This window comes from Malaclemys terrapin, chromosome 2 (assembly GCF_027887155.1).
Source record: "Malaclemys terrapin pileata isolate rMalTer1 chromosome 2, rMalTer1.hap1, whole genome shotgun sequence".
Taxonomy (NCBI): domain Eukaryota; kingdom Metazoa; phylum Chordata; order Testudines; family Emydidae; genus Malaclemys; species Malaclemys terrapin.
Window position 1 is genome coordinate 287,384,114 of NC_071506.1, and position 27,427 is coordinate 287,411,540.

Here is a 27,427-nt window from a genome sequence, read left to right on the forward strand (position 1 = left end):
AGACGGGGACGTTCGGGGCATCTCTGTGGGGCAGAGTGGGGTGACCAAGTCTGTCTCAGGGGGATGGGAGCCGACGGGGATGTTTGGGGCGTCTCTATGGCCCAGGAGCAGGCGGGGATGTTCGGGGTGTCTCTGTGGCACAGGCGCAGGCGGGGATGTTCGGGGCGTCTCTGTGGGGCAGGAGCAGGCGGGGATGTTCGGGGCGTCTGTGGGGCAGGAGCAGGCGGGGATATTCGGGGCCTCTGTGGCACAGGAGCAGGCGGGGATGTTCGGGGCGTCTCTGTGGGGCAGGGTCGGGTGTCTTGGGCTGTCTCTGTGGGAGAGAGTCAGGCAGGTCTGAGCATGGTGGTGCTGGGGTCTCTAAACGTCCCGTCTCTCTCTCTCTCCATAGCTAATGGCACCGCAGATGCTCTCAGCTCCAGCCCAAACATGTCCAACGCTGCGAGCCCGAAGCTGGAGCCGCCTCCATCCCCTCATGCAAACAGGAAGAAACACCGCAGGAAAAAGAGCACAGGGACAGCCCGCCCTGACGGCCCCAGCACAGCAGCAGAAGGTAGGAAGTGTCTGTCGTCCTGCCGGGGCATCCGCAGACAGCCAGTAGTACCTGGGAGAGCCCCGGTCCTGAGCTCTCCACCCTTCGATGGAAATGACCTTCCAGCCCAGCATGTCTGCCCTCGCTTTCTCCCCTGCAACTGAGAGCAGGGACCATGCTCCCATGCCAGCTGCTGCTCTGGGTGTATGTTTGTTTCTGACACCAGCGGCGGACCTGGGAGGGCCAGAGGAGAGGCTGCCAGACTCCTGCCAGTGTAAGATCCTATTTTCTTATAAATGTGCCTGACTGTAGCGATTGGAACTTCCCATCCCAAGTGCGAACTCCCTCCATCCCCTGCCACTGCTGGTGCCCCTGGTCTCTCCCGTGCTCGGCGTTGGCACGCAGGAGGTTAGTCTCTTGAGGGCTGCAGTACTTTGACCTGTTGTGGTTGCTGGCGTAGTGGGTGTGTGCTGGGTCGTGCTTAGTGGCTTGCGATGTACAGGAGATGGTCTGGTAGTGCCTTCTGGCCTTAATTCTGGGACTGTGTCTGGCTGCCTCAGGCCAAGCTTTCTGAGAAACGTTCAGGAACATATGAGTTAAAAAGCTCTGATATCTATTGCGTTGAGAAGCTCCAGCATCTCCCATTTGAGTCGGCCTTGACATTTGCCAGGGGAAATTCTGGCCCAGGGGTTGCAGCCCTTTGCTATCCTGGTGAAAATCTTCCCCGACTGCGAAATTCTCTGTTGTCTCCATCTGTAGCGACCAGGCCTCAGCAGGGCTGAGGAACGTAGGGATGGCCAGACTAGATCAGAGCGGAGGTCCAGCTGGCCCAGGACCCGGTGACAGTGGCAGCATCAGGTGCTGCCGAGGAAGGTATAAGAATCCCACAGTAGCAGATGGGGATAAGTTTTCCTCCACGCGAGCTCTCAGCCTGATCTCTCGTAGTTACAGCAATCTCTGAGCCTTGAAGCATGAGCTGTAATATCCCGTCCAAAATTGTTAGCGTTAATTATGACAACTCTGGAAATTCTGGATATCCATATAAACATCCGGTACGTCTTTGAACCTGGCTGGGTCTTGGTCTCAGCAGCTGCCTGGGACAGGGAGTTCCACTGTCTAAGGATGCATTGTTGTGAAAAAGTATTTCCCCCTGTCACGGAGTCCCCGGGCGATGCTCTGGAACTGCTCCCCACAAAGCCAGTCAGGACTCTGGGGAGCCTCCTCTCCCTCGGAGCAGACCGTCTTCAGGGCAAGGAGCTCACACGGCTTCACCTCCTGGGTCTCTCCTGGGAGCATTCAGCATATGCCCCTCCCTGCGCTTCCCACAGCGAGTCCGCCCAGGCGGGGTCCTGGGGAAGCCAGAGGGTCCTGCACCCCCACTTCACAGTCAGACGTGACTCTCAGCCAGCCAGTAAAACAGGTTTATTCGATGACAGGAACATGGTCTAAAACAGAGCTTGTAGGTACAGAGAACAGGACCTCTCAGCCAGGTCCATTCTGTGGCCCAGCGAGCCAGACACCCACGTCTGCCCTCCCTTCCAGTCCCCAGCCAGCTCCAAACTGAAACCCCCTCTAGCCCCTCCTCCTCTGGCCTTTGTCTCTTTCCCGGGCCAGGAGGTCTCCTGATCTCTTTGTTGACCTTTAGCTATTTCCTTGCAGCAGAAAGGGCCCCAGCCATTTGTTGCTAGGAGACAGATTGTCGGCCATTTATGCACACTGGAGACTTAAGAAATGCATTGGGGAAACTGAGGCACCCACACAGTATTCGGAGGAAACATTAAGAACAGTCCCACTTCATCACACCTCAGTTTTGAACTTCCCACGTAATTGCATGGCGTCTCCCCTTGTTCCTGTGTTAGGAGACAGGGCAAAGAGAAGTTCTCGATCTCCCTTGTCTAGACCAGTTTTTATTTTATAGACCTTTATCATGTCCCCTCTTACTCATCTCCTCTGTACTGTAACAATCCCAGTTATTTCAATCTTTCTTCATAGAGGAGTTTTTCCAGGCCCTCAATCAATCTCCTCTCCCTTCTCTGAGCCCCCGGTAGTTCTGCAAACCCTTTTTGAGATGGTGCTGCACACGGGATCCGGATGGTGCTGCACCATTGATTTATGTCAATCTATCCATCTAATCTAACCCTAACCCCTCTCCTTATGCGTCCGAACATCTCGGTAGCTTGTTTGATCACAGCAGAGGCCTCCACTCCACTGAGCTGTCTACAGTGAGGCCAGGTCCCGTTCCTGGGTTGAGAGTTAACTCAGAATCCGTCAGGTGTACGAGTAGTTACAATGTTCCCCTTCAATGTGCATTTCTCTGTCCCTTTAAAGTTCATTTGCCAGTGAAATGTCATGTACCAAACTTCATTTGTCACTGCCCCTCCCGGCTGCCAGAGGCCACTGTGGTGCCAGGCGCCAGCTCTGAGTATAGGGGGACTCCTGTCCTGTGCGCTCAGCCCTCACCCTGCTGATGCCCGGGCTGCAGACGCCTGGAGGAGGGGGAGTGCAGTGCAGGGGCTGGGACACTGAGGGCGGGGTAAGGCTGTGGGAGCAGGAGCATAGGGGGATGGGCTGGCCACGGAGGGACATAGAATCATAGAATCTCAGGGTTGGAAGGGACCTCAAGAGGTATCTAGTCCAACCCCCTGCTCAAAGCAGGACCAATCCCCAACTAAATCATCCCAGCCAGGGCTTTGTCAAGCTTGACTTTAAAAACCTCTAAGAAAGGAGATTCCACCACCTCCCTAGGGAACCCATTCCAGTGCTTCACCACCCTCCTAGGGAAAAAGTGTTTCTGAATATCCAACTTGTTAGGGGAGACAGGACAGCATGGTCTGTAACCGCTAGCCACACTCCCATCCCCAGCCGGGAGTTGAACCCGGGATTTCTGAGTCCCAGCATTCCTCTGCTGTCAACAGTAGTTGCAAAACCTGCTGGCATGCGTCTCATCCTCCTGCAGCGTCAGTTCCCATAGAGGATAACAGCTTTCTACTGCTACCAGTTACCCAGTTTAGTGCGGTGGCAAAGGTCTGTGCTGTGGATCTAAAGGTCCCAACCCTATGGTGACCCGTGTAGGGTCAGTATAGTTCCACGTGGTGGAATTTTTGTTTTCTCAGTGTGCTTTTTTTAAAACTTACTTTACTAATACAATTTCCTATGTTAAAAAGAGAATAAGGATGCGAAGCCAAGTACTGAAAAGTTGGGCTAATTCTATTAGTCTCCCTGGAATCTCACCCCTTGGCTGGGGAAGACAGGCCCGTTAATGAGGGCTCAGGGAGGAGCTGCGGTATTCTCTGTGTGGGACAAAGCCTTTTCCCGCCCCAGGCTGTTTGTGCTGTTTGGGCTGCCCCTAAGGAGAAGCCCTGTTTGCTCCCAGGGTGGCAATGCAGTCCAGCCATAGCCACCAGGAGCCCTGTAGCTGACAGCTGTAGGCCCCACTCTGCTTGGTCTGAAGCAGCTTCTGTAGCCTGGCTGAGAAATGTCTCAGTCACACCTATACTCAGCAGAAACCTCCTCAGCCAAGTCACGTGCTCTTTCTGGGGGAGCCCAGCTCAGCCCTCCTCTGGGCTGGGACAGGCAGGAACCTCCTCCCAGGCTCAGACGTCCTCGGGAAGTTCCTCCCTGCACCCCGCCAGGCCCCCTTCCACACTACTGAGTGCTGGACACAGCACTGCGTGGGGCGGCCCCAGCCAGTGAGCTCGCAGCCGGACTGTCACACGCAGGATGGGCCATGCTGGGGGTAATTTGGCATTTGATGTTCTCCGAGGCATTGCATAGGCACTATCTAAACCAGTGCCCCGCCTCGGCCAGTGGCCAGCACCTGGTGCTGCAGCAACAGGTGGAAGAACTCCACAGGAGCTGATGGGGGATAATTTGCCCCCCCCCACCTCTCTCATAGTCAGAGGTGGCGTAAGCCCTGGTCATGGCCTCCAGGAATCGCTGCTGTTAGCCATAGCGCTGGGTCTCTCCCTCAATGGCCAGGCCCTCCTGGAACAGTGACCCTGGGAGCGTAGAGCCCCTGGGTGGGGGGCTGGGCCTTCAGGGACAGAGATGCCTTGCTCAGCGAGGACTGAGGCTGGCTCTCGCCCATGCTAAGGAGCTGGGAGGGTTTGCCAGAGGTTGAGGGGGGAGCGTCCCCCCAAAGCTGTGTTTTGCCAGCTCTGGGGGGTTGCACATTCCAGCTCTGTGTTCTCCGCGGCAGCCTGGATCAGCAGCAGCCCAGACTGCACTAGTGCCTGCCTGCACGGGTGCTGCTTGTTGTCAGACAGGCCCAGGCATGAGGCTTCCGACAGGTCTGCCCACCTGCCACTGTGGTTCTGCAGGGCAAAGCAGGGCACTTACTGTGCCCGTGGCTTTGCCTGCAGCAAGTCACTTACATCAGGGGAAATCATATTCCCATGTAGACGGCTGGAGTCCGCTTGCCAGAACTGAGACAACCCTCCCATGCTGGGCAGTGGCAGACGTCCATGACTGCTGTCCTAGTGTCAGGGCCCCTGCCCCATCCTGCCCCTCTCCCTGCCTGGCAGTGTGTGCACATGCTCTGCAGCCACGGCCCCTGCCAGGCACGCTGGCCCCGTGTGCTGATGCCAGTCTCAGGTTAGTATCCTGGGAAAGTTGGGGAGGTCTGGGATAAATTGCCATCAGTTTATCTCATTTAGGAGGTAATCAGAGCTGGGGACGTGCAGAGCAATTGAATCTTAGTTGTTCTGAAGTATCATAAATCAAACGAGCTGTTGCTTTTTTACATGGTCGCATGTTAAAGAGAGCGGCGTGTCAGGCTGCTAGGGAGCATCACAAAAGTATGGCAAGCGTGCCATCGGGCTGCTAGGGTCCATCACCAAACGAGCGAGTGCAGCAGGAGCGTTGGGAAACCGCAGACCTGCTGTGCTGGCCGGGGAGAGAGCATCTCCAGAGCGGGGAGAGCAGTGTCGGGCTGCGAGGGGCCAGCACTGAACTCCGCAGGAAGAAGCAGGCCAGGAACTGCCAGCTCAGAGCCCTACCCAGCAGCCCCAGCCTGTCGCCCTAGGCTCCCCCAGCCACTCCAGCCCTTTGGCTTGGCTCTCGGCAGCCAGGAGGAGCCCTGGCGAGCAGGCGAGGGATGTGCTGGCAGCAGGCGCCTTTGCGACGCTCCCTAGCCCAGCATCCCCATGGCTGCCAGAGCTCCAGGGATAATGAACTTCTCATGTGCTTAAAGAGTGATGCAGGGTGCATGGCGAGAAGCTGACAGCCCCTTAATGTGCTTCTCAGCGGCGGCAAAACGACGCGCTTTTGTCTTTGTTTTGTAGTTTGAAAACCCGGGGGAAATTGATGGCCAGTAAAGAGCTGTGTTGGGCGCCGGGCGTGATTAATGCGGACTGTCAGGGGCTGTCGGGAGCGCCCATCTCGCTGGCTGAAAACACTTCTCTGAGCTGCATTTACCAGTTTGCCGGGGATTACGGCTGCTAGCGCTCAGCTCATGCCTGCCCCACGCAGACACCGTCACCCGCCCACTCCCCTTCCCTGGAGCCCCTTCTTTCAGCCCTAACGGGGTCCTCATGCGCTCCCTCCTCCGATGGCAGGCGGCCGGCCCCAGTCCCCTGCTGGCCACCCCCTTTGCCTGCCCCCTCGACCTCGTATGCACGCCTTGCCCCTCCTGTGTGCCCTTGGGACAGCCCCCATGCTCGGTAGGTGCCCCGCCCCTGTGTGCTTCTTGGTACAACCCCCCCTTTGTTATATGGAGATATACCTATCTCATAGAGCTGAAAGGGACCCTGAAAGGTCACTGAGTTCAGCCCCCTGCCTTCACTAGCAGGACCAAGTACTGATTTTGCCCCAGATCCCTAAGTGGCCCCCCTCAAGGATTGAACTCACATCCCTGGGTTTAGCAGCCCAATGCTCAAACCACTGAGCTATCCCTGCCCCGTATGTACCCCACCCCTGTGCACCCCTTGGTACAACCCCCCTGCTCTGTATGTACCCCACCCCTGTGCACCCCTTGGTACAACCCCTCCTTGCTCTGTATGTACCGCACCCCTCACCCCTGTGTGCCCCTTGGTACAACCCCCCTTGTTCTGTATGTACCCCACCCCTGTGCGCCCCTTGGTACAACCCCCCTTGCTCCATACGTGCCCCAGCGCCCCACTTAGTAAACCCACCCCATTCTGTACATGCCCCACCCCTGTGCGCCCCTTGGTACAACCCCCCTTGCTCTGTATGTACCCCACCCCTGTGCGCCCCTTGGTACAACCCCCCCGCTCTGTATGTACCCCACCACTGTGCGCCCCTTGGTACAACCCCTCTGCTCGGTATGTACCCACCCCTGTGCACCCCTTGGTACAACTCCCTTTGCTCCATATGTGCCCCAGCCCCCCACCACTGTGTGCCCCTTGGTACAACCCCACTTGGACTCTATGTACCCCACCCCCCACCGCTATGTGCCCCTTGGTACAACCCCCCCCCCCCCCCGCCCGCTCTGTACGTGTCCCACCCCTGTGTGCTTCTTGGTACAACCCCCCTTGCTCCATACATGCCCCAGCCCCCCACCCCTGTGCGCCCCTTGGTACAATCCCCCCTTGCTCTGTATGTACCCCACCCCTCACCCCTGTGTGCCCCTTGGTACAACCCTTCCTGCTCTGTATGTGCCCCATCCCCCACTGCTGTGTGCCCCTTGGTACAACCCCCCCTGCTCCATACGTGCCCTGCACCCCGTGTGCCCCTTGGTACGACCCCCCCTTGCTCCATATGTGCCAAACCCCCGTACTACTATGTGTGCCCCCAGAACAACTCCCCCCACCCCTGCATGCACCTCTGCACTGTATGTCCCCCCACCTGACCCCCCACTGTCTGCTTCTCCGTATGACCCCCTCATCCCTGTGCATGTCCCCTGTCCCATCACTGTGTGACCCTCGGTCTGACCCCACCATCCCTGTGCACACACCACATCCCCCACCCCACTGGGTGCACCTCAGTCTGACCCCACCATCCCTGTGCACACCCCCCGCCCCCCCCCACTGGGTGCCCCTCGGTCTGACCCCACCATCCATATGCACACCCCACGGCCCCTCACTGGGTGCTCCTCGGTCTGACCCCACCATCCCTGTGCGCACACACACACACCCCCGGGTGCACCTCGGTCTGACCCCACCATCCCTGTGCACACACCCCACCCCACCCCACTGGGTGCACCTCGGTCTGACCCCACCATCCCTGTGCACACCCCCCACCCGGGTGCCCCTTGGTCTGACCCCACCATCCCTATGCACACCCCACGGCCCCTCACTGGGTGCTCCTCGGTCTGACCCCACCATCCCTGTGCACACACCCCGCCCCCCCCACTGGGTGCCCCTCGGTCTGACCCCACCATCCCTGTGCACCCCCCCCCCCGGGTGCCCCTCGGTCTGACCCCACCATCCCTGTGCACACACCCCACCCGGGTGCCCCTTGGTCTGACCCCACCATCCCTGTGCACACACACACACCCCTGGGTGCCCCTCGGTCTGACCCCACCATCCCTATGCACACTCCAGGGCCCCTCACTGGGTGCCCCTCGGTCTGACCCCACCATCCCTGTGCACACACCCCGCCCCCCCCACACTGAGTTCCCCTCGGTCTGACCCCACCATCCCTATGCACACCCCAGGGCCCCCCACTGGGTGCCCCTCGGTCTGACCCCACCATCCCTGCGCACACCCCAGGGCCCCTCACTGGGTGCCCTTCGGTCTGACCCCACCATCCCTGCGCACACCACAGGGCCCCTCACTGGGTGCCCCTCAGTCTGACCCCCCAGCACACCCACCCTCGTCGGGTCCCTCCCGCGGCCGGAGCTGACGGGGTCCTTGGGGGGCTGGCTGGTGGGGACATGCTAGCTGGCAGGGGAGGGCGCTGTTGGCCCTGCTGGGCCCGGGGCGGCGGGAAGCGCAGGGGAATCTCTGCGTCCATGCCTGCTGCTGTGGTTCTCCCAGAGGCTTGTCTCGGCGGGCGGAGGGGCCTGTTCCCGTTGTACTAATACAGGTTAGAATATTGGGTTTAATGAGCTGCAAAATGAGGAGGCAGCGAGCTGACATTTACGAATGGCGCCTGCATCCTTCTCTTCCCCGACGCCTGCTAATTTGTTGATATCCCAAACACCTCATCACGATACAATGATACACTGGCAGCTTGCAAACAGGCACCCCGCGGCTCCTTCCAGCCCCAGCCACGGGCCTGCCGTCTGCCCCTGCTGCCGGGCCTGGGGCGAGGGGCGGGCTGCAGCTCGGCCTCGGCTGGGCAGGAGTGATACTGTCTGAGCAGGGGCCGCTTCCCCTGCTGCCAGCCAGGACCTGGCAACACTTTCTCTCCTTCCCTCTGCACCATTGGCCCTGGCCCCTTCCCCCAGGGCAAGGCGGAGGGAGGGACGGGTGAATTTGGGGAGGGTCCTGAAGGAGGAGGGGAGGAGTGAGGCACTGGGGGTGTCGGCCCAGGGGGCGAGGGCAGCGGCATCTCAGAAGTGGATTCTGCTCCAAGACGCAGCACTTGATTCTGGGTGTGCTGTGGGGGATGCCACCCCGTGCCCCTGAGGCCCTATGCCCAGCGTGCTTTGGGGGATGCCACCCAGGGCCCTATGCCCAGCATGCTGTGGGGGATGCCACCCCGTGCCCCAGGGCCCTATGCCCAGCGTGCTTTGGGGGATGCCACCCCGTGCCCCTGAGGCCCTATGCCCAGCGTGCTGTGGGGGATGCCACCCCGTGCCCCCAGGGCCCTATGCCCAGTGTGCTGTGGGGGATGCCACCCCGTGCCCCTGAGGCCCTATGCCCAGCGTGCTTTGGGGGATGCCACCCCGTGCCCCCAGGGCCCTATGCCCAGCGTGCTGTGGGGGATGCCACCCTGTGCCCCAGGGCCCTATGCCCAGCGTGCTGTGGGGGATGCCACCCTGTGCCCCCAGGGCCCTATGCCCAGCGTGCTGGGGGGGATGCCACCCTGTGCCCCAGGGCCCTATGCCCAGTGTGCTGTGAGGGATGCCACCCCACACCCCCAGGGCCCTATGCCCAGCATGCTTTGGGGGATGCCACCCCGTGCCCCTGAGGCCCTATGCCCAGCGTGATGTGGGGGATGCCACCCCATGCCCCTGAGGCCCTATGCCCAGCATGCTTTGGGGGATGCCACCCCGTGCCCCCAGGGCCCTATGCCCAGCGTGCTGTGGGGGATGCCACCCCGTGCCCCAGGGCCCTATGCCCAGCGTGCTTTGGGGGATGGCACCCCACACCCCCAGGGCCCTATGCCCAGTGTGCTGTGGGGGATGCCACCCTGTGCCCCTGAGGCCCTATGCCCAGCACGCTTTGGGGGATGCCTCCCCACACCCCCAGGGCCCTATGCCCAGTGTGCTGTGGGGGATGCCACCCCGTGCCCCTGAGGCCCTATGCCCAGCGTGCTGTGGGGGATGCCACCCTGTGCCCCCAGGGCCCTATGCCCAGCGTGCTGGGGGGGATGCCACCCTGTGCCCCAGGGCCCTATGCCCAGTGTGCTGTGAGGGATGCCACCCCACACCCCCAGGGCCCTATGCCCAGCATGCTTTGGGGGATGCCACCCCGTGCCCCTGAGGCCCTATGCCCAGCGTGATGTGGGGGATGCCACCCCATGCCCCTGAGGCCCTATGCCCAGCATGCTTTGGGGGATGCCACCCCGTGCCCCCAGGGCCCTATGCCCAGCGTGCTGTGGGGGATGCCACCCCGTGCCCCAGGGCCCTATGCCCAGCGTGCTTTGGGGGATGGCACCCCACACCCCCAGGGCCCTATGCCCAGTGTGCTGTGGGGGATGCCACCCTGTGCCCCTGAGGCCCTATGCCCAGCACGCTTTGGGGGATGCCTCCCCACACCCCCAGGGCCCTATGCCCAGTGTGCTGTGGGGGATGCCACCCCGTGCCCCTGAGGCCCTATGCCCAGCGTGCTGTGGGGGATGCCACCCCGTGCCCCTGAGGCCCTATGCCCAGCGTGCTGTGGGGGATGCCACCCCGTGCCCCCAGGGCCCTATGCCCAGCGTGCTGTGGGGGATGCCACCCCGTGCCCCTGAGGCCCTATGCCCAGCATGCTGTGGGGGATGCCACCCCATGCCCCTGAGGCCCTATGCCCAGCATGCTTTGGGGGAGGCCACCCCGTGCCCCCAGGGCCCTATGCCCAGCGTGCTGTGGGGGATGCCACCCCGTGCCCCAGGGCCCTATGCCCAGCATGCTTTGGGGGATGCCACCCCGTGCCCCTGAGGCCCTATGCCCAGCGTGCTGTGGGGGATGCCACCCCATGCCCCTGAGGCCCTATGCCCAGCATGCTTTGGGGGATGCCACCCCGTGCCCCCAGGGCCCTATGCCCAGCGTGCTGTGGGGGATGCCACCCCGTGCCCCCAGGGCCCTATGCCCAGCGTGCTTTGGGGGATGCCACCCCACACCCCCAGGGCCCTATGCCCAGTGTGCTGTGGGGGATGCCACCCTGTGCCCCTGAGGCCCTATGCCCAGCATGCTTTGGGGGATGCCTCCCCACACCCCCAGGGCCCTATGCCCAGTGTGCTGTGGGGGATGCCACCCCGTGCCCCTGAGGCCCTATGCCCAGCGTGCTGTGGGGGATGCCACCCCGTGCCCCTGAGGCCCTATGCCCAGCGTGCTGTGGGGGATGCCACCCCGTGCCCCTGAGGCCCTATGCCCAGCGTGCTGTGGGGGATGCCACCCCGTGCCCCTGAGGCCCTATGCCCAGTGTGCTGTGGGGAGTACCAGCTTGCTGTGCGGGTTGCCCCCCTGCATGCCGAGAGGTGGTTGTGCCCTGCATTCTGCGGGGTGCTGCCCCCGCAGTCCAGAAGAGAAGGTGCTTAGCACTCCTTGCGCCTGTGCGCACTGGCCCCAGCACAGTGCCCACAGCTGCTTCAGCATAACTTGCCCTGGCCAGTGCCAGGGCGCCCTCAGCTGTACTCTGTGCTTGCGGGCATGCCCGGGCGGAGGGAGAGCTCTCCGGGGTTGTGCTCTTGCACCGTGGAGGGCAAGGCCCTGGGTTCTGGGGTCAGTGCAGTCAGTCAGGCCCAGGCAGCTCCCCATTGGGAACCAGCCCAATCCCGCTCGTTCTGTCACCCCCAGCCCAGAGCTGGCCCTTCCTTCCTGTGCCCCCTTGGAGGGCCGGGAGCCCCAAGACCTCCTGTTGCTGCCAGATGAGCTCGATCCATCCTCCTGCTGCCTCCTCTCCCCAGCCCCAGGACGCTCTGGGAGCTGGGCTATCCCACCAAAGGAAGGGAAGTCTGCGCTGCCTGGCTGGGGGGGCTGGTCCCTCTACCCCCGTGCTGACTACTTGGTGTTGTGGGTGCTTCCCTTCCCCAGGGCTGGCTCCATGGGGCTGCGGGGCTTACCACAGGGACTCCCAGGGAGCTGTGCTCCACTCGGTGGCATGCGTGTTAATTGCGTGTGCCGTCGCGCCCATCCCATGCCCTTGCTAATTTCACTCTCAGCTGGAGGACTTGTTGCTGGGCGGCATTGGAGATGGGGTCAGGGGGTTAACGCACATTAACAACGGCAGGTCCCGCCACGCTCTGCTCGGCAGCTCTGCACAGTGCTCAGTCTTCAAAACCTCATCAAAATCTCATCAAGAGGCAGAGAATTGCCTTGTTCATTTCCACTGCCCACTAATTCTAATGGAGCTGGCGTAATACACTCCCACTAGTCCTGCTCTCAGTGTGAGGGGCTGGTCCCTGGGACAGTCTCTGCTCCAGCCAGCTAGGGGAGCCCCCCTGCCCCACCCCCATCCAGCTAGGAGAGCCCCCTCCCCGGGGCTCGCTGCCCCACCCCCAGCCAGCTAGGAGAGCCCCCTCCCCAGGCTCGCTGCCCCACCCCCAGCCAGCTGGTAGAGCCCCCTTTCCAGAGCTCACTGCCCCACTCCTGATCCAGATGGGATGTGGTGGTTCAGGATTGAGGGGCACCAGTAGAGCTGGGGTGGGAGCCCAGGTCAGGAAGAACAGGGGGGCTGTGGGTCAGGCATGGGGGTACCAGCAGCATGGCACCCAGGGTGGGGAGAACAGGGGGGCAATGGGTCGGGATTGGGGATCGCCGGCAGCGCAGACCCAGGGTGGGGAGGACAGGGGGGCTGTGGGTCAGGCATGGGGGCACCGGCAGCGCGGAGCCCAGGGTCGGGATTGCAGGGGGGCTGTGGGTCAGGCATGGGGGCACTGGCAGTGCGGAGCCCAGGGTGGGGATTGCAGGGGGGCTGTGGGTCGGGATTGGGGATAGCCAGCAGTGTGGAGCCCAGGGTCGGGATTGCAGGGGGGCTGTGGGTCAGGATTGGGGATCGCCAGCAGCGCAGACCCCAGGGTGGGGAGGACAGGGGGGCTGTGGGTCAGGCATGGAGGCACCGGCAGCGTGGAACCCAAGGTGGGGATTGCAGGGGGGCTGTGGGTTGGGATTGGAGATAGCCAGCAGCGTGGAGCCCAGGGTCGGGATTGCAGGGGGGCTGTGGGTCAGGCATGGGGGCACTGGCAGCGCAGACCCCAGGGTGGGGATTGCAGGGGGGCTGTGGGTCAGGCATGGGGGCACTGGCAGTGCGGAGCCCAGGGTGGGGATTGCAGGGGGGCTGTGGGTCAGGATTGGGGATAGCCAGCAGCGTGGAGCCCAGGGTGGGGATTGCAGGGGGGCTGTGGGTCAGGCATGGAGGCACCGGCAGCGCGGAGCCCAGGGTGGGGAGAACAGGGGGGCTATGGGTCAGGAGCCAAGCTGTCCCCATGGGGTCAGCACACAGGCATTCCCCTGGGAGGGGGCAGACTTGGAGCATGGGGCCCGGGCAGTGAGCTGGCACCAAACCGGGCAGTTCAGTCCTCTCCAGTAACTTCTCAGCTGAGCAGGGTGGGGGTGTTCCAAGCCGCCGGAGCCTGAGGACTGGCCCGGAGCCGAACACCTAAATTCTGTTCCTCTTGGATTCGAGTCTCTCACAAAAGTGGGCTGTGCCCATAGAGCAAAGCAGGCCCCTGCCCGGGCAGGATGCTGGGATGGGTCAGGCAGGAACCCAGATCTGGAGGGAAATGCCCATGGCCATGCTCCGAGGGGTAGCAATAGCGCCCCCGGGGGGACAGCATGCGAGGCAGGAGGGGTTCCTCCCAAGGAGCCCTGGGCTAGGACAGGCGGCTCCTAGGCCTTGCTTACACACACGAGTGCTAGCCCTCTGACTTACACCTCGGCTGTGGGTGTAGCTACCCCAGTGCAACGGGCTAGGAGCAGGGAGACTCAGCCATGTGCGGGACGGGGTAAGCTGTCTGGGTGTGACAACCCTGTGAGGGTGTAGCTACCCCAGTGCAAAGAGCTCGGAGCAGGGGGCTCGGCTGTGTGAGGGACGGGGGTAAGCTGTCTGGGTGTGAGGCCCAGGTGTGGTTGTAGCTACCCCAGTACGAAGGACTTGGCGGTGTGAGGGACGGGGGTAAGCTGTCCGGGTGTGAGGCCCATGTGTGGATGTAGCTACCCCAGTACGAAGGGCTCGGCCGTGTGTGAGGGACAGTGGTAAGCTGTCCGGGTGTGAGGCCCCTGTGTGGATGTAGCTACCCCAGTACGAAGGGCTCGGCGGTGTGAGGGACGGGGGTAAGCCATCCGGGTGTGAGGCCCATGTGTGGATGTAGCTACCCCAGTATGAAGGGCCCGGCGGTGTGAGGGACGGAGGTAAGCTATCCGGGTGTGAGGCCCATGTGTGGATGTAGCTACCCCAGTATGAAGGGCTCGGCGGTGTGAGGGACGGGGGTAAGCTGCCCAGGTCTGAGATCCCTGTATCTCAGTTTCACTGCAGCCACACTTGGCCTTGGCCCGGTCTAACTCTACCAGTAAAGTCACATCCTACCTGCCTTAGGAGATCGATATGGAGCCGGCCCCATATGGCTTGTCAGGCCTCAGCTCCGCTGCGGCTTTTGCAATGGTGCAGCTACCAGATGGACGAGCTCCTTCACCCTCCCGGCCTGTAACTCCCAGTAGGCCCCCGGGCGGGAGCAGCTGGGATGGTGGCCCGTCAGTACCCAGAAGCAGCCTCCCCGCCCTCGCCAAGACCAGCCGTTGTCCTGTGCCATTGTCCTGCCCCTGGGGAGGTGCAGAGCCCTGGGTTTACCCTCCCGCCGGCCCGGGGGGGAGTGCCCGTCACCCTCCCGCATTTACCCTCCTGCTGCACTGCGGTGGCTCGGCACTGCTGATTGGTCTGAGAGGCATCCCAGCAGAGTTTCTGAGCTGAGTGGGAGCCCCATGGATGGAGAGAGCCGTGCTCCCCAGCCCCCGCCATGGCTGCCTTCTCCCCCGGGCTGTGGCTGAGGGCTGCTTGGGAGACCGTCGCAGGCTGGAGCTGGTTGCTGCTTTGCGGTTCACTGCCTTGGATGTGTGTAGAACTGCGGTAGTGGGGACCTGCCGTTGCTGCTGATGCCCTGGCTGGACCCCTCTCTCCCAGGCTGCGAGGAGGGGTTGTGAGCCTCACCAGCAATGCAGAAGTTGAGCGGGAGTGGCGGCCGGCCCCCCTCTTTCTCTGGGGGTGTTCTGCACAGCTGAAGTGTCCCATTTGCCCTTTGGGGGAGTCAGCTCTGGCTGCAGCTCACGGGGTGGGGGCCGAGGACAGAGCAGAGCGAAGGCCAGGGGGCCCCATCACTTCCAGACCCGGGGCTAGCAGAGCCCTGGCCCGCTCCAGGCCCAGCCCCTCAACCTGCCCGCTGGCTCCGGAGCTGCGCGGTTGGCTCCCTGCTTTTAATAGAGAACTGGGAAGGCACATTATGGAGATGAGGGTGTTATTTGCATAACGCTAATTAGGTAATTACAAATCATTTTGCTATGAGCTGAAGCGTGTGCTGTGACATAACGTTTATTAGTCATTCCATTCGGGCCCTGCGTCGTTCAGTCGTTTGCTGCACTAACTGCTCAAGTTGGGCAATAACCGGCGAACGCTGGCATCCGGGTGCAGAGATGGGACACGTACCCCGTGTGAACTCAGGGTGTGAGTGGAGAAACACCCACCCCGGGGGGGCCCTGCGGAGAAACCCCCACCCCAGCACCAAGGAGTCCCTCAGCAGGGCCCCCCCACCCCTCCACACACCCACCAGGGAGACCCTGAGCAGAGCCTCCCCCCCCCGCCCCCCACACACCAGGGAGACCTTCAGCAGGGCCCCCTCCCGCTCTCCACACACTCACCATCCCTGAGCACATGAGAACGGCCATACTGGGTCAGACCAACCAGGTGCCCCAGTTGCTGAGTCGCCGTGACGGGCAGATCTGGATGCCGATCTCCTAAGAGAACATGGGCCGGCACAGTGACCCCATCACACACCCAGCCCCAGGCTGGTGCAGTATCATTCCCCCCCCCCCAGCCGGTGCAGTGACCCCATCACCCCCCCGGGCCGGCGCAGTGACCCCTCCCTTCTGTTCCAGAACAAGACGAGTCGTTCGAGTTCATCATCGTGTCACTGACGGGCCAGACCTGGCTTTTTGAGGCCTCGACGTCCGAGGAGCGGGAGCTGTGGGTTCAGGCCATCGAGAGCCAGATCTTGGCCAGCCTCCAGGGCTGTGAGAGCAGCAAGAACAAGGTGAGGGACCCCCTCCCTGCCCAGGCTGACAGTCGTCCCACTGTGCCCCACCCTGCCCTGAGTGGGCTGACCCCTGCCCACCACGGTCCCTCCTCGCCTAGGCCCCCCCATCAGCGCCTGCTCCACTCACCCCTGCGCAGGCCAGGCCCACCCCGCCCAGGCTGGTGCCTGCCCCCATGCACCCCAGCCTCACCCTGCCTGGGTTGGCTCCTGCCCCACCTGGCTCAATGCCAGCCCCACTGCATCCCCACCCTGGTAAGCGTGTGCCCCATTGCAGTCCTGCCTAGGCCACTTCCTGTGTACCCTCCACACCACCAGGCCGGTGCCTGCCCCCCTGCACCTCCAACCCTGCCTGGGCTGGCATCACTCACCCAGGCACTCTCCTGACCCCCGTGCCCCCAGTGCTGTCTGCCCATTGGAGCGCAGCCCTGGCAGCTGCCCGGCGGCTGGTCTTGAGGACAATGGGAGTGGAGACAGGCCCGGGGGGATAGCCAGCCCCTAATGACTCGGGGGTTTGCCCTTCCTGTTCCAGGCTCGGCTAGGCAGCCAGAGCGACGCACTGGCCCTGCAGACGGTCCGCACTGCACGTGGGAACAGCTTCTGCGTGGACTGCGACGCACCCAGTGAGTGACGCTGCCTGAGGATGGGGTCCTCCCACTCTGCCCAGGGAAGGGGGGTTTGCGCCCCACAAGGCCTCCCACCCTGCCCCAGGGGCCTCACTTCCCCATGGGATCTTACTGCCCAAGGGAGCCAAAAAATGTGGGTCCCTGGATCCCTGTGGGGCTGGTGACTCTGCAGGTTTGGGGGGCTAGTGCCCCTGGGGGTGGAGGATGGGCTTGTGGGTCCTGGCAGGGCTGGTGGACGGGCTTGTGGGTTCCTGGGGCCTCTGCTAACACCCCGCACGCTCACCTTCCACCCTCCAGACCCTGACTGGGCGAGTCTGAACCTGGGCTCCCTCATGTGCATCGAGTGCTCTGGGATCCACCGTAACCTGGGCACCCACCTGTCCCGGGTGCGCTCCCTGGACCTGGACGACTGGCCTGGCGAGCTCATCATGGTCATGACGGCCATCGGCAACGCGCTGGCCAACGCTGTCTGGGAAGGGGCGGTGGAGGGCTATCAGAAGCCGGGCCCCGAGAACAGCAGGTGAGGTGCTGCAGTGGGGAGCCCGGGGTCAGGGGTGGCCCGTGGGCAGATGGGGGCACTGGGAGGCAGCCCCGGGGATCTGCATCTGGGAAGCCCTGTTGGCCCCCGGGGGCGGGTGAGTCCGGCTGGCAGGTGCTGTAGCTGCCCCAGTGCCGGCTGGCTGCGGAGCGGAAGGGGTTAACTGCGACAGCTTGCCGGCGCCTGCCTGTGGGTCTCAGGGGTGCGTCCCTTTCAGGCCTTGTCTGTCCCTATCGGAGCGTCTCTCCTGTCACTCATCCGCCACCCAGACAAGAGCCCATTCTGCGCCTTATCAGCGGCTCGGCGCGGGTCAGGGGGCAGCGGCAGTGAGCATGCTCCGCACGGGGTATTGATCGCCGCCTGCCAGATGCAGATGGATAGAATGAGAGCAGATAGCAGGGCACTCGGCGCGCATCGATCTGCCGGGCCCGACGGCCCCAGGCGGGCCCGGCCGGCGGCTCTGCCTTTGTCTGCACCAGGCGCGACGGCAACCGCGATAACGCCGCCCCCTGTGGCACTGGGCAGCTCCACGCAGCAGCTAACCTTTCCCTGCCGCGGGCCGCGGCCCAGCGCGATGGAGACGCTCCGGGGCCCGCGCCAGCAGGAGGGGCATGAGAACAACAGGATGCATGTGCACAGACGAGGCGGGAGTGCCGAGCAGGGAGGGGCACGGGCACGAGAGCTGGGGGGCGCGTGGGGCACAAGAGCTGGGGAGAGGGGTGCACGGGGCACGAGAGCTGGGGGGTGCGTGGGGCACAAGAGCTGGGAGGCACATTGGGCATGAGAATTGGGGAGAGGGGTGCACTGGGCAGTATTTGGTCCTGCCATGCGGGCAGGGGACTGGACTCGATGACCTCTCGAGGTCCCTTCCAGTCCTATAATCTATGAATCTAAGAGCTGGGGGTTGCACATGGTGCACAAGCGTGGGGGCGTGTAGGGCATGAGGGACAGAGGTCTGCACTTGGGGTACGAGGGGTGCTGCACAGTGTAGGGGGCACAAGTGCCGGGGTGGGCAGGGCACAAGCCGCCCCTGCCATGTGGTTCCCCGTGACACTGGTGCCCCGGTGAGGGGTCCCTCCCTGCAGGGAGGAGAAGGAGCGTTGGATCCGGGCCAAGTATGAGCAGAAGCTGTTCCTGGCTGCGCTGCCGCACTCGGACGTGCCCCTGGGGCAGCAGCTGCTGCGGGCCGTGGTGGAGGACGACGTGCGCCTGGTGGTGATGCTGCTGGCCCACGGCACCAAGGAGGAGGTGAACGAGACGTACGGGGACGGGGATGGGCGCACGGCGCTGCACCTCTCCAGCGCCATGGCCAATGTTGTCTTCACGCAGCTGCTCATATGGGTGAGGAGAAACCCCTCGCTAACCCGGGTTCCCGGCTCAGGTCCCCTCGCCCCTCGCTGACCCTGGCCCCCCAGCTCCGGTCCCCCCACCCCTCGCTGACCCCGGTTCCCGGCTCCGGTCCCCTCGCTGACCCCAGTTACTGGCTCCGGTCCCCCCTGCCCCTCGCTGACCCCGGTTCCCGGCTCCGGTCCCCTCGCTGACCCCAGTTCCCGGCTCCGGTCCCCTCGCTGAGCCCGGTTCCCAGCTCCGGTCCCCCCCGTGCCTCGCTGAGCCCCGCTCCCCCGGCTCCGGTCCCTCCTGCCCCTCGCTGAGCCCCGGTCCCCCGGCTCCGGTCCCCTGCCTCTCATTGAGCTCTGGTCCCCCAGCTCCTCACACCCAACCCCCTGCTGACCCCAGTTCCCAGCTTCTGTCCCCACACCCCTCGCTAATCCTGGTTCCTGGATCCTGACCCCCACCCCTCGCTGAACCCCCTTTCCCAGCTCCTGATCCCCGGCCCCTCACTGATCCCCCAGCACCGCCTTTCTGCCCCCTCCCATTGTTGATCTCGTGCACCAGGCCCTTTCTAAGTCCCACAACTCCCACGATTTCCTGAAACCCCACGTGGGGGTCCCCTTCCTGACCTGCCCCCACTCGCGTTGCGTGGCTGTCCCGCCAGCAGCCGCCCGGTGCTGCCTGGCACTGACCGGCTGCCCCTGGTGTGTTCTCTCCCTGCGCAGTATGGGGTGGACGTGAAGAGCCGGGACGCCCGTGGCCTAACGCCCCTGGCCTATGCCCGGCGAGCTGGCAGCCAGGAGTGCGTCGACATTCTCCTGCAGCATGGATGCCCGAGCGACAGCTCCGTCAGCACGCTGACCCCCAGCCTGCCCCGTCGCAACACCAATAACTCCTGCTCGGCGTCCCCGGCCGAGCTGGGCTCCAGCCCCAGTGTCCTCTAGCCACCCTGCCGGGCCGGCCTCCCGCTCAGAGCCGCGAGACCGTGGGGGGCTCCCGGCCCCACCAGACACTGCTGCTGGTGCGGGGACCCACTCTCCCTGCCTTGCCGGGGATCTCACAGGAGCACTGGGCCTGGCACGGTGCACCCTGTGGCCGACGACACCCCAGCTGAATTGCTCCACGTGCAGAGCTGCCCTCACAGGAGAAGGGGCTCCCCTGCCTTGCACCCCCACCCTGTATGGGGAGGCAGTTCCTATGCACCCCCCTGCCCGGTACAGAGAGACAGTCCCTCTGTGCCCCCCCCCCCCCCGCCCGATACAGAGAGACATTTCCTGTGTGCCCACCCCAGTACAGAGAGACAGTCCCTGTGTGCCGTTCCCCCCCTCCCCCCCCCGGTACAGAGAGACATTGTCGTCGTCCCCGGTACAGAGAGACAGTCCCTGTGTGTGCCCCCCCACCCGGTACAGAGAGACATTTCCTGTGTGCCCCCCCCGGTACAGAGAGACAGTCCCTGTGTGCCTCCTCCGTACATAGAGACAGTCCCTGTGTGCCTCCTCCGTACATAGAGACAGTCCCTGTGTGCCCCCCCCCCCCCAGAGAGAGACATTTCCTGTGTGTGTGTCCGTCTGTCCCATCCCGTTCCCCCCACACACACACAGACATTTCCTGTGTGCCCCCCCGGTACAGAGAGACATTTCCTGTGCACCGCTGCGCTCCTCATCCGGTACAGAGAGAGAGTTCCTGTCTGCCCCCACTGCCCCCCAATCTCCCGGTACAGAGAGACAGTCCCTGTGTGCCTCCCCCCCCCGGTATAGAGAGTCCCATACAGACAGTCCCTGTGTGCCCCCACCCCCACCCCGTCTGTATGTGGAGGCAGTTCCCGTTCACCCTCCTGCCCCCCCCCGGGTGCCAGGCTCGGGGCTGCGGGCATGCTGGCTGGCATCACTGTAGGACAGCGCCCAGCTCCGTGCTTCAGCCTTGCTGCTTCCTCTGCCTGCAACTGCAAAGGAATCGCCCTCCTGGGCATCCGCGGCCCCTCGCTTGCAAGCAGGAGAGGAGAGGGACTGACCTACTCTGGGACCCTCCTGGCTGTGTCTGTTCCCCTGGAGACTCCCTGGCCTTCCCCACGGCTCCGTGCCCAGCTCCTGCTGCCCTGCCAGGGGGCTGGCCTCCGGCTGAGCCTGGGGAGGGGAGACGGGTTCTCTGGCGGCCTGGCCCAAGCCCGCACCACGTGCTGGGCCCGCAGGCTTGGGACACTGCTTCTGGGGCGGCTCCGCCGCGCATGTATAAAATGTACATTGGAAATATTTATATGGACGCGCTGTAAATACTGTTTCTTTGCCCTGTGTGTGTGAACTGCAGCCCAGGAGATAACGGCCAATAAAGCTCCTTCCTCCTGCCAGCCCAGCCTCTCTGTGCCACCCCCAGACATTCAGCCTGGCCTGCAGCCCAGGGAGCCCCTGCCCCCACTGGCCTGATGGGCTCGGGGCCTGGCCAGCAGCGGCACCGGGCCCCCAAGTGCTGCGGCCTGGGCTTGTCCATCACGCTGGGCATGGAAAGGTGCAGCTGGGAGGCCTGGCACAGGGGCACGCCAGGTGTAGGTGCGGTGAGCAGGCACTAAGGGGCCTTTTGCGAATGCCACGAGCCCCCCCCCACTGCACAGGCAGGGCTGTGGGCTGTCACTGCACATCCCTGATTGCACAGCCCAGGAACAGGCAAACACCCGGGCACGAGGAGCTGGGGCTGGGCCAGCGGGATGCACCATCTCCAAGGGAGCCAGCAAGCCCAGGGGATTCAAACACTCTGAACTGGGAACGGACGAGCAGAGCGACGGGAATGGTCGTTACGGGCCAGAGGTTGTCAAGCACCCCCTAGACTCTGGAAGTGCCGGGTGCGGCCCTCAGCAGCCAGTTGGGACCCTGGGTAACGGGGGCGGGGGAGCTAAACCCAGCCCTGTGATTGGGGGAGCAAGGCACAACCCGGCAGGAGGGGAATAGGAGCAAATGGAGGCGCTGCTAGCCAGCCGTAAGCCCGTCCGAGGGCTCTAGGTGGCAGGCAGGGGACCCACGGGGTCACTTTGGGAGGTGGGGGCCTCACAGCTGGGCCTTACTTTGCCCAGGGGGGTAGGAGATGGTGGCCCCAGAGCGACGAGGCAGATGTGTTGGGCTGAGGCAGGAGGATCGCCCTTCTGGCTGCTATCACTAATGTAACCTGTCGGCTACTGCAGCTGGGAAGCCAGTGCTGGCGATCGGAGCACGGGGCCTCTCGCTTGCCAGCTAACGGGCTGAACCAGTCATGGCCCAGCCCTTGCAGTGCCCCTGGCACAGCAGTGCCCAGCCGGCCCCTCTCCAGTCTGGGGTCCCACGACATGTCCTCTGGCTGCCCTTGCTTGCACACCCATCACCACGCTGACGCCAGGTGAGGAGCTCCCGGAGCAAGAGGGGAAGTGAGACCCGTGGGTTTGGCCTTCAGACTCGCCCATAAGCTGTGACCCAAACTGTAAACTCTAGCTGAGGCTCCAGGAGGCCGGGCTGCGCCTCCGTTTCTGCCTCCGAGACTGGGAGCCATTGAGGGCAGCGTTGGTGCAGGCCCCCCGCCCCGGGCATGCCTGCGGCACGTACCACACAGCTGCAGCACGAGCCTGCCCCTTCCCCAGGCAGGGCATGGTGCCCGGGTGCTAGTGGGGACGCAAGGGGCCACGCTGGGGAGACGTGGCCGCCCAAGGTGCTAGGGAGATGGAGCACTGATGGGGTGAGGGAACATATGTGGGGCTGAGCCAGCCGCACAGCATCTGAGTCCTTCACAGCCATTAGCCTCCAGGCCCTCCCAGGTCAGCGCGGGAGGCTTGGGGCCCGTCCCCTTTGGGCGCTGAGGAAGTGGCTGAGCGGCCCCAGTGGATCTGCTGCCACCAGCGCCTGGGCACTGCCAGCGTTAGCCCGGAGCAGCTCGGTGGGTCGGGGACTGGCAGCCGCAGCGGGAGCTGGGCCCAGGCTGCCGATGGTGGGACCCCTCTGCTGCGCACTGGAGGCCTGGCAGGAGCTGGGAGCTGGTGCCCACCGCCTCCCCACGCTCTCCTCAGGCCCCCGAGGAGAAGGGGGCCGTACTGGTCCTGGCGGCCCTGTACCTCGGGGCGTTGGAGATGCCCGGCAGGGGACGGCTGGAGCCAGCGTGGTGCTGTGGTTCCCGTTCCGGGTGGCCAGGTCAGTATCATCAGACCTGGGGCACGGTGCCAGTGCCGCTCCGGGAGGGGCCAGGCAGGGCCGGCCTGTCGGCTCTCAGCACGATGCCCAGCTTGGACCCCTGGGCCTGGCTTATGCCCCCGAGCAGCCAGTGCCCTCACAGGCTCATCCCCAGGGCATGGGCTGAGCGGCCGCCCCCACACGCCAGCGGGTCCCAGGCTGCCCTGCCGCAGGGCCTGGGGGCCGCACGGGGGCTGTCAGGACGAGGCAGAAACCAACTGCATCTGAGCAGGCCCCCAGCCTGGGCTGCCCTCACAGGCCCACGCTGGCACGCAGGGGGACAGTCTGCCTCAGGCCTGGCTCCCAGCTGTGGCTGCCCGGCCACGCGGACAGGCTGGGCGAGGGCCGGCAGGGACACCTGGGACAAAGGAGGGGAGGCGGTTCCTGGGGAAGGGCAGGCACCCCCTGCCCCTACCGAGCACCACTCATTGGGGGCATTGGAACGGGGCAGCGCCTACACCTAGGTCAGGGCTATCCCTCCCCCGACGGCTAGCACTCGCCCTGCCCCTCCTCCCCACTCGTATCCCTGCCCCAGTCCCTCCCCGCCTGCCAGGGCCGGCTCTGGCTTTTTTGCCGCCCCAAGCAAAAATCAAAAAACAAACAAAAAAATCGAGGTGGCCGGAGCAGCAAAGCAAAAAAAAACCACCTGCAGGGCGGCCGGAGCGCGGGTGCAGGGGGACTCCCTGCGCTGCAGACATGCCCCGGCTAGCGGGAGGAGGGGGGAGGGAGCGGTGGGGAGAGAAAGAAGGGGGGGCAGCCAGGGCCACGTGGCCCCGACCGCTGTGCCGCCTGCCGGGAGGGCTCCGCACCGCTCCGCTCGGCGGGGAGGGAAGGACGCAGGCTGCCCTGCCGGGCTTACTGCAGACCTGGCACCAGCTGGGGCAGACGGAGCGCGCAGCCCGCTCCCAGCAGGGCGCTCCCCTCCTCCGCGCCACCGCCCCCTACAAGGCGGCCAGGTCAGCGAACAAAAATATAAAAAAGCGGCCGTGCCGCCCTAGGATTGGGCGGAATGCCGCCCCGCCCCGTAGAATCAAGCACCAGCTTGCTCGGCTGGTGCCTGGAGCCGGCCCTGCCTCCTGCCTCCTCCCCTCCACATCTTATTCCTATCCCTGCCCGTCCCTCAAGAACATAAGAATGGCCGTACCGGGTCAGACCAAAGGTCCATCTAGCCCAGTATCCTGTCTACCGACAGTGGCCAATGCCAGGTGCCCCAGAGGGAATGAACCTAACAGGTAATGATCAAGTGATCTCTCTCCTGCCATCCATCTCCATCCTCTGACAAACAGAGGCTAGGGACACCATTCCTTACCCATCCTGGCTAATAGCCATTAACGGACTTAACCACCATGAATTTATCCAGTTCTCTTTTAAACTCTGTTATAGTCCTAGTCTTCACAACCGCCTCAGGCAAGGAGTTCCACAGGTTGACTGTGCGCTGTGTGAAGAATTTCCTTTTATTTGTTTTAAACCTGCTGCCCATTAATTTCATTTTGTGGCCCCTAGTTCTTGTATTATGAGAATAAGTAAATAACTTTTCCTTATCCACTTTCTCCACATCACTCATGATTTTATAGACCTCTATCATATCCCCCCTTAGTCTCCTCTTTTCCAAGCTGAAAATTCCTAGCCTCTAATCTCGCCTCATATGGGACCCATTCCAAACTCCTAATTATTTTAGTTGCCCTTCTCTGAACTTTTTCTAATGCCAGTATATCTTTTTTGAGATGAGGAGACCACATCTGTACGCAGTATTCGAGATGTGGGCGTACCATGGATTTATACAAGGGCAATAAGATATTCTCTGTCTTATTTTCTATCCCCTTTTAAAATGATTCCTAACATCCTGTTTGCTTTTTTGACTGCCGCTGCACACTGCATGGACGTCTTCAGAGAACTATCCACGATGACTCCAAGATCTCTTTCCTGATTAGTTGTTGCTAAAGTAGCCCCCATCATATTGTATGTATAGTTGGGGTTGTTTTTTTTAATTCCCACACCCCTTCCTCCCCCTCCCCTCCTGCCCCACCCCACCCTCCAACCCCTTCCTTCCTCCCCACCCCTCTCTCCCCCCTCCCCCCACCCCATCTTATCCCTGTCCCTCCCCTCCTGCCTCCTTCCCACTCCATTCCTCCCCCCTACTCCTGTCCCTGCTCTCCTCCCCTCCACTCCTCCTCTCCCATTGCCCCACTTCAAGCCTGCCCCCTCAGCCCTTCATGCCCTCCCACCCCAGCCTGGACCCCCACGTAGCCCATGCTCTTCCCCAAGCCCCAGGCCGGCGCTGTGCCCGGTTCGGCAAAGTTCTTGGCGGCTGCATTAGTGCGAATGGCAGTGAAGGGACGGCAGCTCCTCTGGGGACCCATTAATCATCCCCCTCCGACAAGCTGCCTTGATTACAAGTGGCAAGAAATTCATTAGGGCTGCGGCTCTGACAACTTTTATCTGCGCGGCTGGATCTGACTCATTAGGCAGCCAAATTAAAGCCATGATGGGCGCTGATGAAATTCCCTGCTTGTTTATCTTGTGCGATCTGATACATCTGCCCATACATCATCCCCGGCCCGGCCCCATGCCCAGCCCAGCCCTGGGCCCATACATCATCCACGGCCCAGCCCCATGCCCACCCAGCCCAGCCCTGGGCCCATACATCATCCACGGCCTGGCCCATGCCCACCCATCCCAGCCCTGGCCCCATACATCATCCACGGCCCGGCCCCATGCCCACCGAGACCAGCCCTGGGCCCATACATCATCCCCGGCCCGGCCCCATGCCCACCCAGCCCAGCCCTGGGCCCATACATCATCCCCGGCCCGGCCCCATGCCCACCCAGCCCAGCCCTGGGCCCATACATCATCCCCGGCCTGGCCCCATGCCCACCCAGCCCAGCCCTGGGCCCATACATCATCCCCGGCCCGGCCCCATGCCCACCCAGCCCAGCCCTGGGCCCATACATCATCCCCGGCCCGGCCCCATGCCCACCCAGCCCTGCCCTGGGCCCATACATCATCCCCGGCCCGGCCCCATGCCCACTCAGGCCAGCCCTGGGCCCATACATCATCCCCGGCCCGGCCCCATGCCCACCCAGCCCAGCCCTGGGCCCATACATCATCCCTGGCCTGACCTCATACATCATCCCCAGCCTGGCCCCATACTTAACCCAACCAGCCCCATATATATGCTCCTGCCCTGCCCAGCAGCCCCATGCTCTTCTGGCCATAGCCCCATCCCACCAGTCACATACCCTCCCTTCCCAGCTCACCCCAGCCCTCTCCCTGCCCCGTTCTAGCCCTCGACCCTCTGTAGCCCAGCCCCAGCCCTTGCCTGACCATCTCGCCCGAGTAGAGTGACCAGATGTCCCGATTTTATAGGGACAGTCCTGATTTTTGGGTCTTTTTCTTATATAGGCTCCTATTACCCCCCTACCCCGTCCCAATTTTTCACACTTGCTATCTGGTCACCCTACGCTCGAGCCCAGCACCCCCAGAGCCCCTGTGCCCATTCCAGACTCACCAGCCCTGAGACCTTCCTTCCCATCTCTCTTCAACTCCTTGGGGTGGGGCCCAGGAGAGCCCAGAGCCTGTGTGGGGAGCGAGAACAAGCCATGGATGGGACACGCTTTGTAGGAATATGGTGTGCACCTCAGTTTCCCCGTCAGGCTGCATGGTTAACGTGGCGAGGGGGCGGGGTTGTTTGCTCTTTGCAGAGCCCTGGAGATTCGGGTGTGACGGATGCCTGGCTATCTGGGGTCTGGGCCCCAGGCCCATGGAACGTCCCCGAAAACAAGGGCCACTCCAATTGCCCGGACGATTGGCACCCATGGCCCGGCCCCTCCGCAGGAGGCCAGCCAGGTGTGACCAGCGGGAGGACAAGGGCTGACGAGGAGGCAGGTGACCATGTTCATGGGGAACAAGGACAAAGGGCTGAGGAGGGGCTGGTGGGTGTTAAGTGGGGGCTGCTGGAACCAGAAGCGCCTGGCCTGGGCCCAGGGAGGGGTCCTGCAGTGCTGGGCTCTGGACCGACCCAGCTGGACTTGGCTGTAACTTTCTGTTCTCTGTGGTAACTACAGACTGTCTGCGCTGGGTCCAGACGCCCACCGACCCCTGGCTCTCCCACACTGGCCGAGCGTCACTGCAGTCAGGAACTGGGGGGGCAGGACTCCCTTTCGGGGTGCAGCCTCCCGCAGGCGTCTGGCTCCAGGACGCCCTGAGGGGAGCTCACGGCGAGGAGCAGGCGGGCTGAAGGCTCCGAGGGTGGGTCCCAGGAGGCAGTGAAGCTGAGGGAGTGAGAGAGTGTGACCCTAAGGAGGGGCCTGATACACTAAAGGGGACCTCCTGGGGACTGCTCCAGAGCACTGGCCCTGTGGCTCTGTGACATTGGGTCAGACCCATGGTCCATCTAGCCCAGTGCCCTGACTGACCAGAACAGGACAATGATCGAGTGATCTGTCCCTGTCATCCAGTCCCAGCTCCTGGCAGTCAGAGGCTGGGGACACCCGAACCCGTGGGGTCACATCCCTGCCCATCCTGGCTAATCGCCATTGATGGACCCGTCCTCCAGGAACTGGCCTGGTTCTTCTTTGAATCCAGTTATACTTTTGGCTTTTGCGGCATCCCCTGGCAACAAGTTCCACAAGTTGACTGTGCGTTGGGTGGTTGTTTTAAATGTGCTGCCTATTAATTGCATTGGGTGACCCCCGGTTCTTGTGTTCTGTGC

At 63.2% G+C, this 27,427-nt stretch overlaps 1 protein-coding gene across 1 annotated transcript in view; it reads left to right on the forward strand.

Annotated features, from left to right (window-relative positions):
• Positions 1 to 20,879, forward strand: part of AGAP3 (ArfGAP with GTPase domain, ankyrin repeat and PH domain 3) — a 173,802-nt gene extending 152,923 nt beyond the window's left edge. Inside the window, exons 13-18 of the mRNA XM_054016984.1 lie at positions 392 to 553; positions 15,885 to 16,039; positions 16,572 to 16,662; positions 16,963 to 17,185; positions 18,289 to 18,544; positions 19,261 to 20,879. Coding sequence (XP_053872959.1) covers positions 392 to 553; positions 15,885 to 16,039; positions 16,572 to 16,662; positions 16,963 to 17,185; positions 18,289 to 18,544; positions 19,261 to 19,479 — 1,106 coding nt within the window. The 3' untranslated portion in view covers positions 19,480 to 20,879. The remainder of the gene's footprint in view (positions 1 to 391; positions 554 to 15,884; positions 16,040 to 16,571; positions 16,663 to 16,962; positions 17,186 to 18,288; positions 18,545 to 19,260) is intronic.
• The last annotated feature ends 6,548 nt before the right edge of the window (positions 20,880 to 27,427 follow it).